At 38.9% G+C, this 22692-nt stretch overlaps 1 protein-coding gene across 1 annotated transcript in view; it reads left to right on the plus strand.

The window, feature by feature from the left end:
- LOC124795577 (titin) overlaps nucleotides 1-22692 on the plus strand; it is a 529084-nt gene that overhangs the window by 303975 nt on the left and 202417 nt on the right. The window contains exons 83-89 of the mRNA XM_047259648.1: nucleotides 1166-1386; nucleotides 2248-2717; nucleotides 2806-2973; nucleotides 4804-4873; nucleotides 5066-5170; nucleotides 16647-16829; nucleotides 16916-17063. Coding sequence (XP_047115604.1) covers nucleotides 1166-1386; nucleotides 2248-2717; nucleotides 2806-2973; nucleotides 4804-4873; nucleotides 5066-5170; nucleotides 16647-16829; nucleotides 16916-17063 — 1365 coding nt within the window. The remainder of the gene's footprint in view (nucleotides 1-1165; nucleotides 1387-2247; nucleotides 2718-2805; nucleotides 2974-4803; nucleotides 4874-5065; nucleotides 5171-16646; nucleotides 16830-16915; nucleotides 17064-22692) is intronic.

Here is a 22692-nt window from a genome sequence, read left to right on the forward strand (position 1 = left end):
TGAAGTTTCACAGTGTATTAAGTTCTTCTTTGCAGCTTATGACTAATTCCTGTGTATTTTAAATTTACATACTTGTATATTGTTTATCATAATTCATTTTAGGACTAAAATGGATTTTTATCCTGTATTTAACTGACCGTGTGCTTAAAGGCATTAATGTTTTTTTTATTTGACTGACATTGTTTGAGAGGCAGCTGTATAGATGTGTTTCTCGTAATGACTTCTTCTCTATTGAATTGTTTGTAATTTCCAACAGTGAAACTCTTCATTTTTTTGCACTGACCAATGTTCTTCTTCATGTGTAGTAATATTTTTTTGTATTAGCAATATGAATTTTTGGCCTGCGGTTTGTTCTATGTTTCTCATTGGCCATTATGTGAGCAGTTCCTTTCTGTATAAGTTCTTTCTTCATATTTACTGAGCTTCCACATTGTTCTATTCTGTATGTCATGACTCCTAGGAATCTAGGTAGGGGAGGCAATGGAGTGACATGTAAGCATAATTCTGGCAAAATTTCAACTCTATTTAGTATATATAAAACAGTCTACAAAGTACTGTGGAGTGAATTTGAGATTGTCATACTTCTCCCATGGGAAACTTTGTTTCCTCAAGGTCAGGCTAACCCAGTCATTGTGGATCCTCATACCTGCAGAGTAAGATAATGTTCTTTGTGGTAAATTAATAATGCACTGAATCTGTAAAAGATTATACCTTATAATTTTATACAGTATTTATAATTTCAAAACCATGTAAATAATCCAAATTTATTTTTATGCAATAGACATTTACTTTACTATCTAATGTATAATTGGGACAAACAAGTAACCAGACAATGCTAGATAATCATGTAGTTGTCTGTCATTGAGCAGTCTTCTTTTCCTGCCACTTGAGACTTATTTCTGTTTGTTATTCATGCTTTTGCTTTTGGAATTGTGCCCCTTACTGCTCCTGTTTTCCTATCCTTCTCTTGATAGTAAGTAGTTGTATGTTTCTGTGTGTTTAACTGTGTTGCAATCTCTTACTATTAAGTAATAATAATAAATAAATAATCTTATAAGTCAGCAGATTTAGGGTTTCAAATGACAACGTACCTAGTATAGTTCAGTGTTTCTTCTCTGTGTATGCCCACCAATATCTTTTTCATTCTCAATGTTGTATTTTTTAGACTGGAGGTCAAAGCAGAGGGAATACCAAGACCAAAGATTAGATGGTACAAGCAAGGAATAGAACTTACCCCTTCGAAGGATTTTGATGTTGAAGATTTTGAGGAAGGTACTTCGGTCCTCACTATACCAGAAGTTTTCCCTGACGATGCGGGTGAGATTCTATGCGAAGCTCAGAATGATTTTGGCATTGACACAACAGTTACTGAACTTGTTGTTGAAGGTAAATGTCTGCTTCATTTTGGATTATATATGTTGTTTTGTTCTCTTTACAGATGAAAATAGTACTTTTTATTTAAAGTTTCATCTGTTCTGAAACCAGAAGAATTTATAAAATATTTTCTCTCTCCATCAGTATGAAAGATAGACAAATGAAGTTCTGAAAAGAGAGAATCAAATAGACATGGGTCTAATTTCATATATTTTGTTTTGTTATTAAATAAAACTAATAACTGTCAACTTATAGAAACCCACGTTCTTAAGGGTTGTGTCATACCAATCAACATTGGATCTCTGAATGTGTTTTTTTTTTTTTTTTCAATTTAAATCAATTGAAATGTAAATATAATACAAATGCATATTTATTTCTTACTTCTTTTTCCAGCAAACTTGTGATTGTGATGTGGAGAAGATGCTATGTGTAACATCTGCAGGCGTATCATCTCCCTATCAACCACAATCCTTCTCTAAGTTTTCACCACCAACAACAGTACATTTCCATCCACAATAACACATTTCACCTACTCTCATCACAAGCCATTTTTCATGTCACTTATAATACAGCAATCAATTTGTACAATATCAATGCTTACTTGTGTTTATTTACTAAAGAACTTTGCAGTAATTATAATGTGTTGTGAATATCATTGTATTATTCATAAGTAAATAGTATTTCTCATACTGTTATATGTCATTCTGCCTATCCTAGCATAAGAAAGTAACTTCTGAAAAAAATCCTCTAAATTTAGATGTGTACAACTTTTCCTTCATAGTGTCTTAACATGTGTTGTTCTACTCGTTATCCATAGTATCATAGCTGCATTGAAAATAATTTCTGAATAATTACCTGTTTCTGTTTAAACAGGTATTCTAGGTACAAAGGAATATCGAAAACCTGAATGGGTGACACAGATGGAACAACTAAAGGAGAAACTGATGGGTAATGGCCGTTCGGCCACTTTGCCTGTGCATGATGCTGTTGTACCGACTTGCATGCCAAGCCTCACAAATGCTATGGAGTGTTCTGCTGCAGCATCCCATTCCCCTAATCCACCTGGCTTTGCTCATTTAGTCATATCCGACTACCTGAGTTCTCACCGACATTCTATCTCGGCAGCTATAGAAGCGTTGAGTGCAGGTGGCGGAGCAGGAGCAGCGCTGCTCGCATCGCCACCACTACACCTGACTGAACGACAAGAGAAAGAGGTTGTGGTGGTGGCAGCAGCAGCACTACAACATGTGCCCGATAGGAACAATGAAACTGAACTGAAAAGGGCGTCGCGTAACCTGTCGGCATCTTGTGAGGCACTGTTTCCTACTCCGAGTAACAGTGTCGTTAGGGAATGTCATAGTTTATCACGTGCTGGTACACACGCCAATCTCAATTCCTCGCCATTATTCCCACTTGAACCCCGTGAAGTAGATCCATCTACTTTCCTGCAGTTGCATACAGCAGACAGCCAGGAGGAATTGCAAGAATTTCTGTTGCTTGAAAGTAGGTGCTGTGGAGAGACAGAGGAATGCCGTGGGCTTGCCTCTGCTTTCTCTGACAGTGATGACAATGAGCATGGCTCTGCCAAAATCGTGGCAGGTAAATACTTGTGGTTTTTCTTTCAGTGAACTATGATGTATTTTAATTTTCTTTTTTCCATGTTTTGTAGTAATTTAAATGAATGCAATGAGGGAACTCAAATGTAGACTGGGCTCTATTCAAACATGTTATAGTGTGTCATCATTTTTGAAAAATTATAAAGGAATCACTGTAAAAATCATATAGTTTGCACTTCTTAATTTACCACCTATTCACTTTGTTTCCATTGAATGTGCAGGCAATATACAGAGGTCGGACAAAAATGTTGAAACACAGTGAGATATGTGTCTCTGAATGTAAATGCAGATGCTAGCCAAACCTACAGGGTGTGCTGTTGTATTTGACCGTAAACAGCACCTGTGCAATGTCCTCAATATGTTGCATGTGTTAGTTGCGATCAGAACAGTGTTCTTTGTGGTAGTTAGTATGTTATGTCAGAGCTAAGTGAACTAAACATAGGCAAATGGTTGGTGTTTTTACAGTAGGTACTTCCATAACTAAGGTAACCAAAGTGTTTGATGTTTCGAGAGGCACCGTATAGGAGATTTATGCTGCATATGAGTAATGTGGGAGAACATCATCCGCTAAGTCACAATACGGATGAAAATGTGTGTTGAGTGATCATGACAAATGCTCATTGAAGAGTATTGTGATGATACGTAAAAGGATGACAGCTCCAAAAGTCATTTTAGAACTGACTGTTCCACCCACAAACCCTGTCAGCACCAAAACAACATGAAAGGCACTCTACAAGCAGGAATAATTGTAGGCTGACCTGGAATTCCAAAACCACTCATCACTGATACAAATTTCCACCATGTGAAAATGTGGTGCTGAAGCCATAAAACGTGGGCTACGGAGCAGTGGAAGGAAGTCAGTTGGTTGGATGAGTCTTGTTGCACATTGTTTCCAACTTCTGGCCTATGTCCCAAAAGTGAAACATGGGAGGGATTCAGTGATGATCCTGGCAGCTGTATTGTGGTATTCCATGGGCCCTGTAGGTACTCTACAAGGTTGCAATGTCCCAAAGGATTATGTGTCTTTGGCTGATCAGTTCCATCCCATGGTACATTATTTGTTACATAATGGTGATGCTGTGTTCCAAGAAGACTGGCCCCCTGTTCACACAGCTCACATCATCTAGACTGATTTTGTGAGCACAAGGGTGAATTGTCACATTTCCTCTGACCAACACGGTCACCAAATTTCAATGTTATTGAGCCCTTGTGGTCTACTTTGGAGAAAATGGTGCGTAATCACTGCTCACTTCAACCATCGCTACCTGAAGTGGCCACTATTTTGCTGGAAGAATGGTATAAGAGTCTCTTGAATATCATACAGGACCTGTATTTATTCATTGAGAGATGCCTGGAATCTGTTTTGGATGCTGACAGTTTTCCTGCACTGTGTTAGGCATGGTAATGTTTTGTGTTTTGCGTGTTTCCATATTTTGTCCACCCCCTGTATATGTGTCCAAGTGTTTTGTGTGGCATTATTAGTAACTATTTATTTCCATAATGCAGCTTACATTTAGTTCATTACTTGTTTTTGGTTTTTGTTGATAAGTAACAATAAGCATATTGTATTTTAAAGAAGCTTTCATTAGGTAATACCGTACTATAAATTTGGATCATGTTTTAATACTATGATATCCCTATTACACCTTTACTTCCTCGTCTGATTTTTTTCTTTGTGTGTTCAGTCTGTATATGCATGTTTGAGTGAAGAAATAACTATGATCATTTTTAGAGTGATAGCAAACATAGTAGTTTGTTTCATTATTATGTGAATAACTCATTAATAGCATGGTTTTTTTTGTTGTTGCTTTAGAGCACTGCTAGCAGGAAAATTCTTGCAGAAGTTCAAATAAACCCAACAATAATATCACCTCTAGTCATAGGTATGTAATAAATGTTAAAATTACTAATCTAACGTAACTTTTTCCAATGTCAGTCGTATCTTTCAGTATTTTTGTATAGTTATTGTTTATTATTTTTCATATGACATCCAAGACTTGTGTTTCAGTATTTTGGATATGAATAGATAATATTCACAAATGGTAACTTTCTGAAGTACTGTTTTTGTTGCACAGCTACCCAGAGTGCACCAACATTTGTACAGGAAATTAGGGACAACAGGGCTAAGGAAATGGAAACAGTAACATTTGAATGTCAGTTCTCAGGGACTCCACTGCCTGGTAAGTTATTTCAAAGTACATCAATTGACCAAACTTTGTTGCTATATCACTAATTCTAGTGACTTGTAGTCTTGCAATCAAATTTTGGACTTTAGATCTTCAAAAGCAGCAAAAAGTTTCTGCATGAAGGGCGACTGCAAATGTGACATCACACCATACAATTAAATAGAAATACAAAATTGAGTTCAACTGAACGTCCCAATACCAGATGTTGACTTCATCCCATGATGTGTGGGATGGCCTCAAGTATAAGACATGCTCTTTTCATCCTCCACAATTTTCTCTATTTTGGGTGGGATTAACTGACACACTAGAGTTCATCTTTTTTACATCAGCTATGTAAAAAATCCATTCATTTGGTTACATATGTTAGCTGACATCTGATTTTTCCTTTACATATGAGCAGTGTTCAATTTCTGTTGAAAAAATGGAGAATTGTTGTAAGACATTGGGGAATATTTCTGCTTCAGCCCCCATGAAGTTCCAATAGGTGGTGGCACTATATGTAGCTTTCAAAATGGTGTCTGTAACAGAGGCGAGGTGAATTCCAAGCAGAGAACCATCATTGACTTTCTTTTGGCAGAAAACCAGAGCATCACAGATATTCACTGGTGCTTGCAAAATGTCTATGGAGACCTAGCAGTGAACAAAAGCATTGTGAGTCATTGGGTGAGGCATCTGTCATACTCACATAGAGGTCATGCAAAACTGTCTGATTTCCTATATGTCGGCCAGCTGCACACAGCTGTGGCTCTTGTAATGCTGGAACATGTGGACACTATCATTTGAGGTGACTGACAGATCACAAACAGACACCTCACTGTTCAGTTGGACATCTCTATTGGTAGTGCTGACGTACACGTCCACCAGTTGGGGTAGTCAAAGGGGTGTATCTATTTGGTTCTTTGACTCCTAACAGAAGACCATAAAGAGCAACAAAGGACTGTCTGTGTGGAATTACTTGTGCATTACAAGGCCGATCATGATAGTTTTTTGTCAAACAATGAGAGTTCATCACTTTAAATCAGAAACAAAATGGTAATCCATCGACTGGTGCCACACTGTGTCTCCTCTGAAGAAAATGTTCAAAGTCACACCCTTGATTGTTAAAGTCATGGTGACAGTGCTCTGGGACTCTGAAGGGGTTATTCTGTTTGATGTTCTCCCTCGTGGTGCAACAATCAACTCTGAAGTGTATTGTGCTACCCTCAGGAAACTGGAGAAATGACTTCAGCATATTTGTTGCCATAAAAATGCAAATGAACTTCTCCTTCTCCATTACAATGTAAGACCTCACACAACTCTGTGCATCCTGAGAGGAGCTCACAGAACTTCGTTGTACTGTTTTTCCTCATCCACCCTACAACCCTGATCTTGCATTTTCTGACTTCCATCTGTTTAGCTCAATGGAGGATGCACTTTGCGGGCACCAGTACGTGGATGATGATGCAGCAAGATATTGACTCTGACATTGACCAATATTGTTGTACCGTGCAGGCATACAAGCCAAACCAGTAAGGTGGCATAAGGTCATTGCATTGAATGAAGATTATATTGAGAAATAGGGTTTTGTAGCCAAAAGAGTCAGGAATAATATGGTGTATTGGAATCCTGAATAAAACCAACCTGCTTTCAGAAAAAAATGTCTTGCATTTCTTGTTGAATGCTCCTCGTATAACCATGAGTGCCAAATAGGACCTGTTTGAAATTATGTTTTCTAGTATTTTTGTGTACTTTTGCAGTCATCTATCATTGGCTGTGTCAGGGCTTGTGTTTATTGTAATATATTGCATATTTTCGAATACTCGTAGTCTTACACAAAATTTGCGTTATATCATCAACTGTAAATTATATTTTTTCTTCTTAAAAATTTTGACAGAAGTATTTTCATTTACACATTCATCTCCCTCTAATTTTATTGTTTATTTGTATGATGAAAGGTAAATCTTTTTTAGTTTTTGGTAGCTTACAAGTATTATGGATAACAAATATGACTGTAAATCAATGATGGTGAGGTACACTTGTGTACTCTGTGAAATTTAGCAGTAATACCTTTTCAGAAAATAACTTCTCGGAATTGCTGAGTAGGTACTTACATGATTAGTGCAGTTTTCCTACTTTCTTACCCACTAATTGGCCTGCTTTTTCTAACTTGGTGTCTGAAATTTTATGATCACAATGTCAACTTACCTCTAATGAAGTAGAATGTTGCAATGTAATGTTATACTGTGTGCATACAAACGTACCTTAATCCTTGTTCCATAGGTCATAAATACAACATTTCATAATGATTTGGAATGTGTCACTTTAACATAAATTTTCTCTACACAAAATAATGAATGAGTTATGTACATTATCTACATTTGTTCTGATTGGTTGGTTGGTTGGTTGGTTTGGGGAAGGAGACCAGACAGCGTGGTCATCGGTCTCATCGGATTAGGGAAGGATCGGGAAGGAAGTCGGCCGTGCCCTTTCAGAGGAACCATCCCGGCATTTGCCTGGAGTGATTTAGGGAAATCACGGAAAACCTAAATCAGGATGGCCGGACGTGGGATTGAACCGTCGTCCTCCCGAATGCGAGTCCAGTGTCTAACCACTGCGCCACCCCGCTCGGTATTTGTTCTGAATCAGCACTGTTTTTGACATCGTTATATAAGTCTTTTAGCTGAGCATAAACAAACATTTGAGACACAAAGTTAAACTTCAAGGGATCAGTAAATTTTATCCTAGTAAATTTTATCTTAGATTCCTCTCTCATTACAAGGCAAATAACTCTTGTGGCTGTCGTAGCTTCAGATCTTACAGGGATCTCACAACCTTTGTTGCATAGCAGAGCCTGTAATTAAAACATAAACAGTGAGATTAAAGTTACTCGTTTAGTGTTCAGATAAGCATTGCACCAGTCCTAATGCAGTCCCACAGTGAAAATGCTGTTCTTGAGCATGAGATGAGTTAGTTGCTGTTGATAAACAGCTGGAAATAGCTTTGACTGCTGCAAAGTAATTAACACTTGCTTTGAGTGGATGTGTTAGGAGAACTATGGAGAGCCATATGTTGGAGATACCAAAGGTACCTCAAGTACTATCCTGTCCTATGGATACTGTCTCCCCTCCAGGTTGTAGGGAACAACCCAACGACTAGATGGTGGTTGGGGGCAAGACAGTCATGGGTCTAGAGACTCTGTACATGGAGGCAGGGACCACAGAGGACACATGGTTCTACATAAGAGGGTTGACTGAAAAGTAATGCCTCCACCTTTGTAACTCTTCAACAGTTGGCCGCATTAGTAATTGGCAGGTACTGGCTTGTTCCGTAACCTCTTCTCTACAGCTCCAGTTGGCAGGAAGCCTTAGCATTGAACAGTCACTCGTTGACCACGATGGCACCGAAACAGAGGACGACCGAAGAAAGGCAGAAATACTGAATTCAGTGTTCCGAAACTGTTTCACTGCGGAAAATCGTAACACGGTCCCTGACTTCAGCCGTCGCACGGACGCCAAAATGGAAAATATTGAAATAAACGATATCGGAATTGAAAAACAACTGCTATCACTTAGTAGCGGAAAAGCATCCGGACCAGACGAGATACCCTTAAGATTCTACAGTGATTATGCTAAAGAACTTGCCCCCTTTCTATCAGCAATTTATCGTAGATCGCTGGAAGAACGTAAAGTACCTAGCGACTGGAAGAAAGCGCAGGTCGTTCCCATTTTCAAGAAGGGTCATAAATCAGATGCGAATAATTATAGGCCTATTTCGCTTACGTCAATCTGTTGTAGAATAATGGAACATGTTTTGTGTTCTCGTATTATGACGTTCTTAGATAATACAAATCTCCTTCATCATAACCAACATGGATTCCGCAAACAGAGATCATGTGAAACTCAGCTCGCCCTATTTGCCCAAGAAATTCACAGTGCCGTAGACACTGGCGAGCAGATTGATGCCGTATTCCTGGACTTCAGGAAGGCATTTGATACAGTTCCGCACTTACGTTTAGTGAAAAAAATACGAGCTTACGGAATATCGGACCAGGTTTGTGATTGGATTCAGGATTTCCTAGAAGAAAGAACACAACATGTCATTCTTAACGGTTCAAAATCTGCAGATGTAGAGGTAATTTCGGGAGTACCGCAGGGAAGCATGATAGGACCTTTATTGTTTACAATATACATAAATGACTTAGTTGACAACATCAGTAGCTCCGTGAGGCTATTTGCAGATGACACGGTTGTCTACAAGAAAGTAGCAACATCAGAAGACTCGTACGTACTCCAGGAGGACCTGCAGAGGATTAATGCATGGTGCGACAGCTGGCAGCTTTCCCTAAACGTAGATAAATGTAATATAATGCGCATACATAGGGGCAGAAATCCATTCCAGTACGATTATGCCATAGGTGGTAAATCATTGGAAGCGGTAACGACCGTAAAATACTTAGGAGTTACTATCCGGAGCGATCTGAAGTGGAATGATCACATAAAACAAATAGTGGGAAAAGCAGGCGCCAGGTTGAGATTCATAGGAAGAATTCTAAGAAAATGTGACTCATCGACGAAAGAAGTAGCTTACAAAACGCTTGTTCGTCCGATTCTTGAGTATTGCTCATCAGTATGGGACCCTTACCAGGTTGGATTAATAGAAGAGATAGACATGATCCAGCGAAAAGCAGCACGATTCGTCATGGGGACATTTAGTCAGCGCGAGAGCGTTACGGAGATGCTGAACAAGCTCCAGTGGCGGACACTTCAAGAAAGGCGTTACGCAATACGGAGAGGTTTATTATCGAAATTACAAGAGAGCACATTCCGGGAAGATGGGCAACATATTACTACCGCCCACATATATCTCGCGTAATGCATGACCTGCATGACAAACTAAGAGTTGGATGTCCTGTGACTGCAACTACCTGGTTTTACAAGCAAAATGTTGACAGATTGATTCAGGACAGTTGCCTTATCACCCAGAGAGAAACTGCAAGCACAATCAGCATTTCACAGGAAGATGTGGGTCACATTATTGCTTTGCTTGGCTATCGGAAGATCTGTGCACGATGCGTACCCCAGATGCTGACTCCTTAAATGAAAGTGCGCAGACTTGAAATTTGCCAGGAACTTCTCTCGTGTTACAAGAATGAAGGTGACACCTTTCTCCATTTGATTGTGACAAGAGACGAAACGTGGGTACACCATTACGACCCGGAGCTGAAACATCAGTCTATGGAATATCGACACAAAGACACACCCCAGAAAAAGAAATTCAAGATGCAGCCCTCAGTCCCACAGTGAAAATGCTGTTCTTGAGCATGAGATGAGTTAGTTGCTGTTGATAAACAGCTGGAAATAGCTTTGACTGCTGCAAAGTAATTAACACTTGCTTTGAGTGGATCAGTAAATTTTATCCTAGTAAATTTTATCTTAGATTCCTCTCTCTTGTGGGATGCAGATGGCGTTACCCACGTTGATTTCCTTGATCGTGGAACAACAATAAATTCAGAGCATTGCATCACAACGCTATGAACTCTTCAACGACGGCCAACAAGGGTCCAAAAGGAAAAGGGAAATGTTTTCCTGGAGCATGACAATGCCAAACCACACACTTCACGTGCCACCACAGCAGAACTTTAGAGGCTGTATCTCACCATCGTACGGCATCCTCCGTACAGTCCAGATTTAGCACCATCTGACTTCCATCTGTTCCCAATAATGATAGACAATCTGCGGGGACATCATTATGCTTCTGATGAAGACATTGAGAGAACTGCGAGACTGTGGTTGCAGAAACAGAGTGTCAACTTCTTCTGTGATGGCTTCAGAAAACTTGTTCATCGTTGGCAGAAATTGGTTGGTGTTTATGCGGAAAAGTGAATATTGGTAATTAAAGACCACAGTCTAAGGATTATTTCTGCATTTGATTTATTAGAATATTCCCATCCAAACCCAATTAACAAAGGTGGAGGCATTACTTTTCATTCAACTCTTGTACATCTCTCTTACCAACAGTTTTGAGGTGCTGCCTTCCACTGAAACTGGGCCAGTCCAATATAGTTCACCTGTTAGAGTGTCCAGTGTGTCACTTGTCAGGGGAAGTAAACGCAAAGGACAGGTATTGGTTAGTTGTCAGCAGTTCATACATAAGTCAAATAATGGTACCCTTTGGGAAATGGGCAGCAGGGAATGAGAAGGATCACTTCATGCACTCATTCATGCCAAAGAGTCTATTCTGGTGGTCATGGAGGGAACAGGATTCAACCTATTACAGATTGTGGTACATGCTGAAGAAACAAAGACTGGACAGCATTTACCTACAATAGCTGAAATTCCATTATTGCCAATAACCACATATAAAGTACAAAAGACTATACTAGCTTTCAGATCTGTTAGTTCTTTCGTCAGGGAGAAAAGAATGAAAGGTTGGGGCAGGTTAGAAAGTAGGGGAAGCTCACTCGAAACGTAGGATGAGAGTGATACACCTCTTGAGATGGTGAGTCCAGACATAAGGGACCTAAAATGTGTATGTGTCAGCAGTACTGGGATTTTTGCCTCTTGAAGATAAGTAATGCTGGATATTCTGTCACCTTGTAGTTTCATGTTTTTCTCAAATGAATTTTGCTCTTGCTACACTATACAGTTTTCCACTTTTATAGTTAGATTTGAACGTCTTTTAATGCAAATTGCTTTCACTCTTACCAGTTAACTCTTCCCTTTGGATTTTTTATTTCAGGGCATGTTATCTTGTTACACCGTACTTCTCTACTCACAATGACATTTATTCAAACAATTCAAACTTAAGGCAGAAATACCAACAATGTAGGAAAATATAGATTACTATTTACTGTAAAGAAGACTCTTCAAGATGCAGACAGGCACGAGTAAAAGACACTCACATACAGCTTTTGGCCACAGCCTTCATCAATAAAGAAACACACACACACACACACACACACACACACACACACACACACACACACCTCATGCACACACAACTGGCAGCTCCCAGCGCCAGCGACATGCCACTGACCATATCAAACTTGATTTCAGTGGCTGGTTTGCTACCTGAGCCATTAGGATCCTTTCCTCCACCACCAAAATTTCTGAAGTACGCAGATGGGAGTTATTCTTACAACGCATTCTCCGCTCCTGTAATTATCCCTGTCTCATCTTAAGGTAACTTACTGTCCCCACACCCCCCACCCAACAGTTTCCACTTCTTCTGTCCTATCATCGCCTCCCCATTTTTGTCTCCCACCCTGTTTATTCACAGCTGTCTGCCAACGCATCTGAACATCTTTGCTTCTCTCATTTTTTGTTCCTTTTCCCCCACGTCTCTGGCCCACAACCTCCTAACGCTGGACCTGTTGACAGTTTAGTCCCTGCACACTCCACCAAACAGTGTCCATCTCTCTCCCCACCTGTACGCTACTATCCCTTCTCCTTCCCCACCCCCTCCAGTTTGCTGCGTGCATCCCACTTGATGTTTCATTCTAGACCGAGCTGGCTGGAGTTGGTGGTCGTGTCTGCATGAGGCGTGCTTGCTTGTGTGTGTGTGTGTGTGTGTGTGTGTGTGTGTGTGTGTGAGTAAATATTGTGTGTTTGTCTCTCTCTTTACTGACAAAGGCTATATGTGGCTGTCTTTTAATTGTGCCTGTCTGCAACTTGACGTGTCTTCTGTACAGTAAGTAGAAATCTATCTTTTGCTACATTGTTGACATTTACTCAGTCTTTTACAGTCTCCCCACATATTTTATTCTCCATTTCTTGCTTTATTTTCATTTTGTACTATTTTGTCTGAGAAATTAAGGGTTTTCTTTTCCTTTCTTTTCTCAATTGTAAGATTCATAGTAGAATTCTCTGCTATCCCAGGTATAAGATACATTAAATGAAGATTCAGGTTTAACATTTCATCAATGTCAAAGTGTTTGGAGACAGAGCAGTACCTGGGTAGACAGAGAAATGGGGAAAGGATTCAACTGTGGCCTTGTTAAAGGAAAAGGCTAGTGTTTGCCAGACTTGATTTAATGAAACCACTGAAAATAGAAGGCTATATGGAGAACTAAACCGAGCTTCTTTCAAATACTAATGTAGTTTCTTAACACTTTTGAGGTCCACTTAGCAAAATTTCAGGCTCAGTAAACCAGCCATTTATGTCATTATTTAAAATGTTACTGGCACATTTATCTTTGAAATATCTTAAAAGGCAGTACATGCTGAAAAGGACAGAGATTCAAGGTTTATTCTTCACCTTTATTTTAGTTCTTTGATATTCCAGAATACTATAAATGATTCATTAATTTCTGAGTTCTGCATTTTCCAAAGTTTTGCATGTATAAATATGATTGTGTATTTATTGAACCATAAACTCACGGACTTTCCATTGTTCCCCTCAATTGGTGTTGAGTGCAGTGCCTCGACAAAATGGTGACAAAGCAGGAAAGAAGTTTTTGTGTGTTGGAATATGTGAGATGTTCATCTGTTGAAACAGTGTAGTGTGCATTCAGAAATAATTATGGACAAGAATGGCCATGTTATCAGAGCACTGTGTGTTGATATTTTCAATTTAGAGACACTAGTTGTCTCTGTAAACAGAAAAGTGCCAGTTGACCAAGTGCGCCAGGTCCAACCATGTAGAGGGTCAGGGAGAGTTTTGTACATAGTCCCAAAAAAATCAACTGTACTTGCAAGCCACGAACTTAGAATGCTGCAGCAAACTGTGTGGAAGATTTTGTGATGGTGGCTGCTTTGCAGACTGTACCGTCTGCAGATCATGCAACAATTAAAACCAGAAATTTATGGCTGGTGCCTTCAATTTTGCATCACAATGTACGAAGTACTTCAGCATAAAAATTTTTGCCTCCAAGATGACATTCAGTGATGCAGCAGCCTTTCATTTATCTTGAGAGGTTAATCACCACAATGTGAGGACATGGAGCATTGAACATCCTCATGAAATTGTGGTGCCTGAATGATATTCGCTGAAGGTTAATGTTTTCTGTGCAATTTCAGAGACAAAGCTGAATGGGTATTTTTAAAACAGGTTCTTACCTTGTATGCTGCAGTTGTGTTGTTTCCACAGCTGACTGCTGATTCCAAGAATTTCAGGTTCGAACAAGATGGGACACCCTCTCATTGGAACATTGAAGTTCATCGTATCAAAATCGCTGCATCACTGGATTGGATGTTGCGGTGAAAATGATTTGGTTCTGCTCCCTTTGCCCCCAGGTTTCCTGACCTACATCTTATGACTTTTTCCATTGGGAGTACATTAAGGACCATGTTTACATACCCCCACTGCCAAGAGCACTGGAGCTCCTCAGAGAACACATCACTGCTGCTGTGATGAAAATTGAGATGATGTTGTTACATAAGGTTTGGAATGAACTTGACTACATCTTGGATGCTTGCTGTGTGAAGAAAAGGGCACATACAGAACATTTGAAGAGTGCAAAATTAAAGCTTGGTGAGCTTACAATTCTGTTTACACATCAGTCATATTTGTACATGTAATACTTTGGAAAATACAGAGCTTTGAAAATGAGTGAATCATTGTTTCTTTCCTGCTTGCTTTGCCAACAGATTGTTTCACCTCCTCTAAACAAATCTCAGAAACCTATGTTGGATGCTGCTCTCTTATGAGATTCATCTGCAAAAAGGATGAAAGGAAGACTTATAAAAAATATCTAAACTGTAATTACAGCAGCAGAATTTGTAGTGATGATATTAATGATGAAAAATTGTAGAAAAATACAATTTACCTGAATATGAATCTTCGTCAGACTGTTCCCAATCAGATTCTCCCTCTGATCCACTATAATTGATTCTGTCTTTAGAGCTTCCAAAATTTCTTCCTTTGCTCAACAAATGTGTCATTTTTGAAGCAGAACTAGAACAAACTCCAAACAATAAATAATATGCAAATGAATATAAAAAAAATGGAATTGCACTGTGGCTCAGTCAATCATGACAGCAGTTCCTACGTTCACTACTGTCTCTTTCAAAATAATTCTAGCAGTTAACAACAGAAGACAGTCCCTGCTAAGGGTTGGTTAGTGAATTGTATGTACATTGTTCTTGTATGAAACTAGTCCAGTCATTGAGCAATAGGTGGCGTGCTTGTCATGAAAATGGCAGTCCAAAATATACTCAGGCGCAGTCCTTCACATGCAGTGCTATGGTTTGAATTGCACTCGGTTCTGTTGCCAGAGTTTTAATGTCCATACAGTATTTTTGACAGACATGATTGAGGTTTGCTGAAATGTAAATAATATGGTGTACAATTCTGAATGGAACTGGACATTGATAAGGTGAAAAAATTAATGACAATTAAAATAAAAAACTGTGTCCTTTTGAAAAGAACTATTTTTGCACTCCCTTTAATGGATTTAAGGAAACTACATAAAAAATAAATCTAGATGTAAGTCTAGATGGCCACCAGGGATTTGAATATCACTCCTTCCAAATTTAGGTTGAGTGTTTTAACCTTTACACCATCTTGCTTGGTTATTTGCAAGATAACATAGATTCACAGCTGTAATGGTTCAGTGGTGCACATTTTTCTGACAGCCTTAAATTACGTCATCTGCTACCATGGATTTCTTTCCCACATTTCTCAGACTGATTTTGTGCTACACCTCTCATGACCTTTTTCTGAAATGAAATGTATACATCAAAATAATCACTTCTTGTTAACATTAAAAAGCTCCACCAAATGTCAGTGGGTATTACAGAACCTCATGGGACTAGTGAGCTGTTTCACTGGCTGAAATTCACCCCAAGGCTGTATACAATTAACGGCTCCAAATACTTACACTTATAATATCACTATTATTTTGTTATGTTGTGATAGCATTTGTGTCCATGTTACCGAATAAAACTGGGCTTGTTTAGTTTTGTGCAATCAAACTTAAATTTAGCAGCAGTCCTTTCAGTTTGCAAAGTATCCTCCAGAATGAGTCATATGTTTTCAGTGTGCATGAAATATATGAAAACAGTTTGCAATAGCTATGATAATAGCTTTCTTACTGGAAAGCACATTGTAAAGGCATGATAACTTACTCAAGACTGATCCAAGTGCTGCATATGAAAAAAGCTGCATGAAAATATGGGTCTCTTTCTATATATGTAGGGCGTGTCTGGCAAATAATAAATAAGACACTGAAAATGATTGTATGATTGTAGTAGCATAAAAAAGGCTTCTAGCTGAGTAAAAATGTTAATCTATTTGGTAGTTAACAGCTAGAGATACTCTAAAAATCTCTATTTCCTCTTTCTCCTTCTCCTCCTCTGCCTTCGTCCACCCATCTGTCTCTTCATGTAGTCATCACGTGATGACTTTATCTTCAAAGTTGGCCATACATTTTCAGTACCTACATATTTAAGAAAAGCTCTTTGTGTTTAGTAAGAATTGGGGCATACTACTGGCAGGACTGGTATTTCACATATCAAAGAATGATGCTTAGTATTGTCTTAATATTTTTCAGATATAACCTGGTATAAGAATGGCAAAATTCTTCGTAATACAAGGAATATTCAAATTAGAATTAGAAACAACAAAACTACTTGTCAAATACTAAAAGTAACCCCAGAAGATGAAGGAACCTACATCTGCAAAGCAGCTAGCGAAGTTGGAGTAACTGAAACAAAAGCAGAATTGTTTGTACAAGGTAAATAACATGTCAGAAAAATGAAAGTGTGTTATAAGATTAAATTTACATTCACACTGCACTCTTACATCAAAATTTGTTTGCAGAATTGACTCTTGAGGAGCGCCAAAAACTGGAAGTTAAGAGAGGCACAGAGCAGCATGCAAAGATAAAACTGGAGAGAGTAAAAACACAGAAGAAGCCAAAAACAGAAGAAACTGTTGTCGACACAGTTTTTGAGACAGAGAGGAAAAGGTACTTATTTTTTCCAGAAGACTATAATTTATGCTGTGAATTTCAGATTCTAAAATCACAGTCTTTTTTTGTGCATTAAGTGAAATAGTATTCTATGTGTCTGTCTTTATATATTCTGCCTCAGAAGAAAATTTGAAATTTTTTAAAAGTGAAAGTCTCTTTTTCTACTTATTATATTTTCTGCTATTTGATTATTGAGCATTCAAAACAGCTGTTTACTACTTGACCTTCAACGTTTCATTAGGTCACAAAATATCTTTCATGTCATTTGGTGCAAATTTCTATTTTAGTTATGAAGTAAGTATTATCAGCACAATTTTGAGTTCACATTTCAATTTGTGTGCAAGTGTAAGACATCTCATAATAATAGAACTGAAAATTCATACACCAAATTTCATAGGTGAAGGATTGTTTTGCAAGAAACCAGGAGAACACGTTTCTTACGGGATGAACAGACAGTTACTGTGGTTTATTGTTTGTAATATTGGTACATTATTCTTGCAAATGTCATATTCCTAGACAGATCATTTGCTTTTGTCATGCATCCATCATGCTCATGGAGTCACCCTTTTTATGACAAAGAAAGACTTACATTTGGCCGTTGAGTCATATGAAATTATTATTATTATTATTATTATTATTATTATTATTATTATGACAATATGAAGTAGAGAGGATATAAAATGTAGACTGGCAATGGCAAGGAAAGTGTTTCTGAAGAAGAGAAATTTGTTAACATCGAGTATAGATTTAAGTGTCAGGAAGTCGTTTCTGAAAGTATTTGTATAGAGTGTAGCCATGTATGGAAGTGAAACATGGACGATAAATAGTTTGGACAAGAAGAGAATAGAAGCTTTCGAAATGTGGTGCTACAGAAGAATGCTGAAGATTAGGTGGGTAGATCACATAACTAATGAGGAGGTATTGAATAGAATTGGGGAGAAGAGGAGTTTGTGGCACAACTTGACAAGAAGAAGAGACCGGTTGGTAGGACATGTTCTGAGGCATTAAGGGATCACAAATTTAGCATTGGAAGGCTGGAGGGTAAAAATCGTAGAGGGAGACCAAGAGATAAATACACTAAACAGATTCAGAAGGATGTAGGTTGCAGTAGGTACTGGGAGATGAAGAGGCTTTCACAGGATAGAGTAGCATGGAGAGCTGCATCAAACCAGTCTCAGGACTGAAGACAACAACAATGAAAATTGTGACATTAAATACTTCTGCAGCCTATAATTTTTGGTCTGTATGTAATGTATTACACTCATAGGAGTGACAAGAGAAAATTCCAAGTGTTATAACTGAACTTCAGCACCAGAAACTAGATAACTACTGCTGCTTTCCTGGGGCTGAGATTTCATGTTGTTGCTGCATGTTCCAGCTGTTGTTATTACAGTTTGATACTTTTTGCAGTGTCTCGTTTGTTTAATTTTATTTTTCTTAGACCAGTCATTTCTGTTTTGTGTTTTTCTTGCTGTTATTAATTTAAATCCAAAACACGAGAAGATTCTGAGCCACAGTATGGAAGGGGTAAGAGAGAATATGGAGATCAGAAAAGATGAAATAAGGTGAACTGTCTGCTAATAATTATAGCAATAAAAGCCCAGCAGTTGTATTGGAGAAGTCAGATTTGGACTTCATCATTGGGTGGAAGGATATTGTAACACATTGTAAGTCCGGAGACAGAAAATCTTTTATAAAATACAATATACAGTTTGGTCAGAGTGGCCGGAGGTAGTGGTCATATGGGTATGAGGTGTTCCTGCTTTTGTGGATGCCTGTGTGTGTGTGTGTGTGTGTGTGTGTGTGTGTGTGTGTGTGTGTGTGTGTTTTCCTTTCTTTTCTGAAGGAGGCTTTGTTCAAAAGTTCAGTGTCTAACTGTCTTTTTGTTGTGTGTCTGCAACTCAATGTGTCCTCTTTATGGTGAGTAGCAGGCTATGCATTCCATAATTGTTAATATGCACAAAATGATAGCCTACTAGTCATCACGTAGAGGAGGTAGCAGACACTAGACAGGCACATTCAAATAGGACAGAAGAGTAATTAGCTTTCATTGTTGTTTGTTAAAGATAGCACAGTCATTCACTCAGCTCCCATAAATGCCATGCAAATGCCCCTCTTGAAAAACCCCCCTCTCTCCCTCACACACGTTCTCTCTCTCTCTCTCTCTCTCTCTCTCTCTCTCTCTCTCTCTCTCACACACACACACACACACACACACACACACACACAACATACACACAAACTGCCCCTCTCCTTTCCTCACACAGCCACCAGACACGAGTAGTGATCACAGGTAGGATGGATGGCAGAGAAATGAAAGTGGTATGGAATAGGGAAAGGGTAGCAGTGTAGATTAGAAAAGATAATATGTACTGAGGTGACAAAAGCAGCTTCGTGCAGGGATAGCTCCAGAGATAAGCATGCTGGCAGGAATGCAGAGAGAAAAAGGAGAGCTTGGGGAGGGTACAGAATTCAATAAACAGATAGGAAATAGAGAAAAGTTCCAAGGAGACAAATAGGATGGTGTAACAGAGGAAAGAAACGGAATGAGTGTGGTGCTTTGGGGATGGATTGGAGTGGAATTTTGGCAAAAGTATAGGGAGAGGCACCGAGATCACAATTGTCATGTTTTAGAACATGCTCTGCAACAGGATGTTGCATGCTGCCAGTATACACCCTCTGCCTATGCCCATTCATCCTAACTGATAATCTGTTGGTAGTCATGCCGATGAAAAGGCTGAACAGTGTTTATATAACAGCTGGTATATAACATGTGTCATTTCACAGGTGGCTCTCCTTTTGATAGTACATGTTTTGCCAGTTACAGGGCTGGTATAAGTGGTGGTAGGAGGGTGCAAAGTGGAAGTCTTGCAGCAGGGACAGCCACAGGAGTAGGGCCATAGGATAGGAAGATGCAGAAGGAGCATAGATTCTGACAAGAATATCACGGAGAGTGGGAGGGCAACAAAAAGTTCTTCTGGGTGTGGTGGGCAAAATCTCAGACAGAATGGATCTCAGTTCAGGCATGATTTAGGAAGTCATTGCCTTGTTGTATTAGCTGATTAATACATTCCAGACCAGGATAATACAGAATGACCAGTGGTGTTCCCCAGAGTTATTTTTTGAAGGGATCAGCACTACAAGGATTGGATATGATAACCTGGGAAATCTGCCTTTGAACTAGGCTGGTAGGGTAATTACCTCGAGTGAAAGTTGAGATGAGAATGGTGGTGTATTGCTGTAAAGAGTCTGAACAAATACATTTGTCTCAAATGCCAAGATTATATGGGAGGGAACATTTGACATGGTAAGGATTGCAACTGTCAAAATGCAAATACTTTTGTTTGTTAGCGGTTTTAACGTGGACAGAAGTGTGTATCTGGCCTTCGGTGAGCATGAGATCAACATGAAGGAAACTGGCACGGGATTTGGAATACGACCATGTGAAATTTAATTGGAAAGAGGTATTCAGAGATTGCAGGAGTTTTAACAGGTCACCCTCACCATGAGTCCATATGGTAAAGATGTCATCAATGCAGCTAAACCAAACCAGAGGCTGAAGACTTATGGATCTGAGGAGAACCCTGTCCAAGTGACCCATGAAGAAGTTGGAATAGGGAGGAGACATCTTGGTTCCCATGGCTGTACCCCTGATCTGTTTGTATGTCTGCCCCTCAAAGTTGAAGTAGTTGTTGGTAAGCATAAAGTTGATTATAGTGAGTAGGAAGAATATCATATGTTTGGAATCAGTGTGCACTGACTGAGGAAATGTTCTGCAGCAGACAGACCCTGTACTTGGGGGATGTTGGCGTAGGGGGAGGTGGTATCGACGGTGACAAGTAAGGTGTGTGGTGGGATTGGGATGGGCACAGATTACAGACAATCTGGGAAATGCTTGGTATGTTTGATATAGGAGGGAAGTCTTTGTACTATGAGTTGCAGGTGCTGATCAACTATGGCAGACGTATTTTCAGTGGGTGCTTTGAAGCCAGCAACTATATAATGGCCAGGATCTTAATAAGAAGGTAAAAGGTGGGGGTACGTGGTTTGAGTGGGGTGAGAAGTTCTATGGAACGACATTTTAGTCCTTGTGAGGGGCCTGAGGATTTAGGGAGGGACTGCAGGACAGTTTGAATCACAGGGATGGGATCTTGATGGCAGATGCTGTGTGTAGAGTTGTCAGACAGCTGGCATAGACCTTCACTAACATACTCCTTTCAGTCCTATACCACAGTGGTAGATCCCATCCCTGAGATTCAAACAAGAGCAAGCGAATAGTGGTATGTGGTAATTTCAAAGTAGATTTTGTAAAGGATCCTGAGAAGAAAAATTACGTGTAAACATTATTTGGATCATAAGTTTGATTTCAGTAATTAATTTACCTACATTTTTGGATATTAGAAACTGCTTGGTAATATCTGCACTGACTAAGATCAAAGTGAGCAAATAAACATGCTTTCAGTAATCAGCTGATCTAAGATCAAGATGTACAGGTGATTAGAATAAACAAGGTATTGCCATACAGTTCTGATGCACCACTATTGCAATGAGTTGGAACAGTTTATGGCTAAAGGGCAGAAAGTAACTTGGAAAAAGTGAACTGGGAAAAATTTATAGGAAAAAAATTCCAAAGTGAAATTTAATGTATTGCATGATATGTATGTTTTCCCCATAAATTAATTAGTAAGAACAGAAGAAAACTAAGTGAAAAACCATGGATCACTAATGGGATTAAAATTTCTTGCAAATGGAAAAGGGAGATTTAGTATTAACAACAACAAGTAAAGATTCTGCTTTAGGTGTGAACTACAAAATTTATTCCATGTTATTAAGAAAAGTTATTAAAATCTCAATAACTATACATATTATTTCTGACATTAATAGTTGGGATAAGTGAATTAAATCTAATGGGATATGGTAAATAAAAGAAAGGACAACATAGCTCTTGATTTGAATGGAACAGTCATAAATGGTAATTCAAAAGTAGAAGCTGTTGTTTCTTATATGTAAAAGGTGTACAACTTAGCTTCCACCATTTGCTGATAGGTGGCGACAGCGGTAAGTAGCGGTCGAAAGAAACAAATCGTAGACATCAGGCAGTTAGCTTGAACCTCAGTCAACATAACCTCATTGAAACATTAGTCGACTTGTCTCTGCATCATAAAGTTGTTCTTGATTGAAAATGTCAGTTTACGAGCCTAATTCTCGTCATTTGCAGGAGATGTTCCTGTTTTGTTTCAATATGAAGAAAACAGCAGCTGAGTCTAATCGAATGCTCTCAAGTACATATGGTAAGGACGCTATTAGTGAAAGAACATGTCGTGAGTTGTTTCAATGCTTCAAGAATGGTGATTTTAACGTCGTAGACTGACATAGTGGTGGAAGAGAGAATGTTTTCGAAGATGCAGAATTGGAGACATTGCTGAGTGAAGACTCGCGTCAAGCTCAAGAAGAATTGGCACGATTAGTGGGAGTGACATAGCAAGCCATTTCCAAATGTCACAAGGCTATGGGCATGATTCAGAAAGAAGGAACTTGGGTCCCATGTGAGATGAAACCAAGATATATTGAATGGCGTTTGTGTGTTTATGAACAGTTGCTTCAGAGGCAAAAATGGAAGGGATTT

Source organism: Schistocerca piceifrons, chromosome 4 (genome assembly GCF_021461385.2).
Source record: "Schistocerca piceifrons isolate TAMUIC-IGC-003096 chromosome 4, iqSchPice1.1, whole genome shotgun sequence".
NCBI lineage: Eukaryota > Metazoa > Arthropoda > Insecta > Orthoptera > Acrididae > Schistocerca > Schistocerca piceifrons.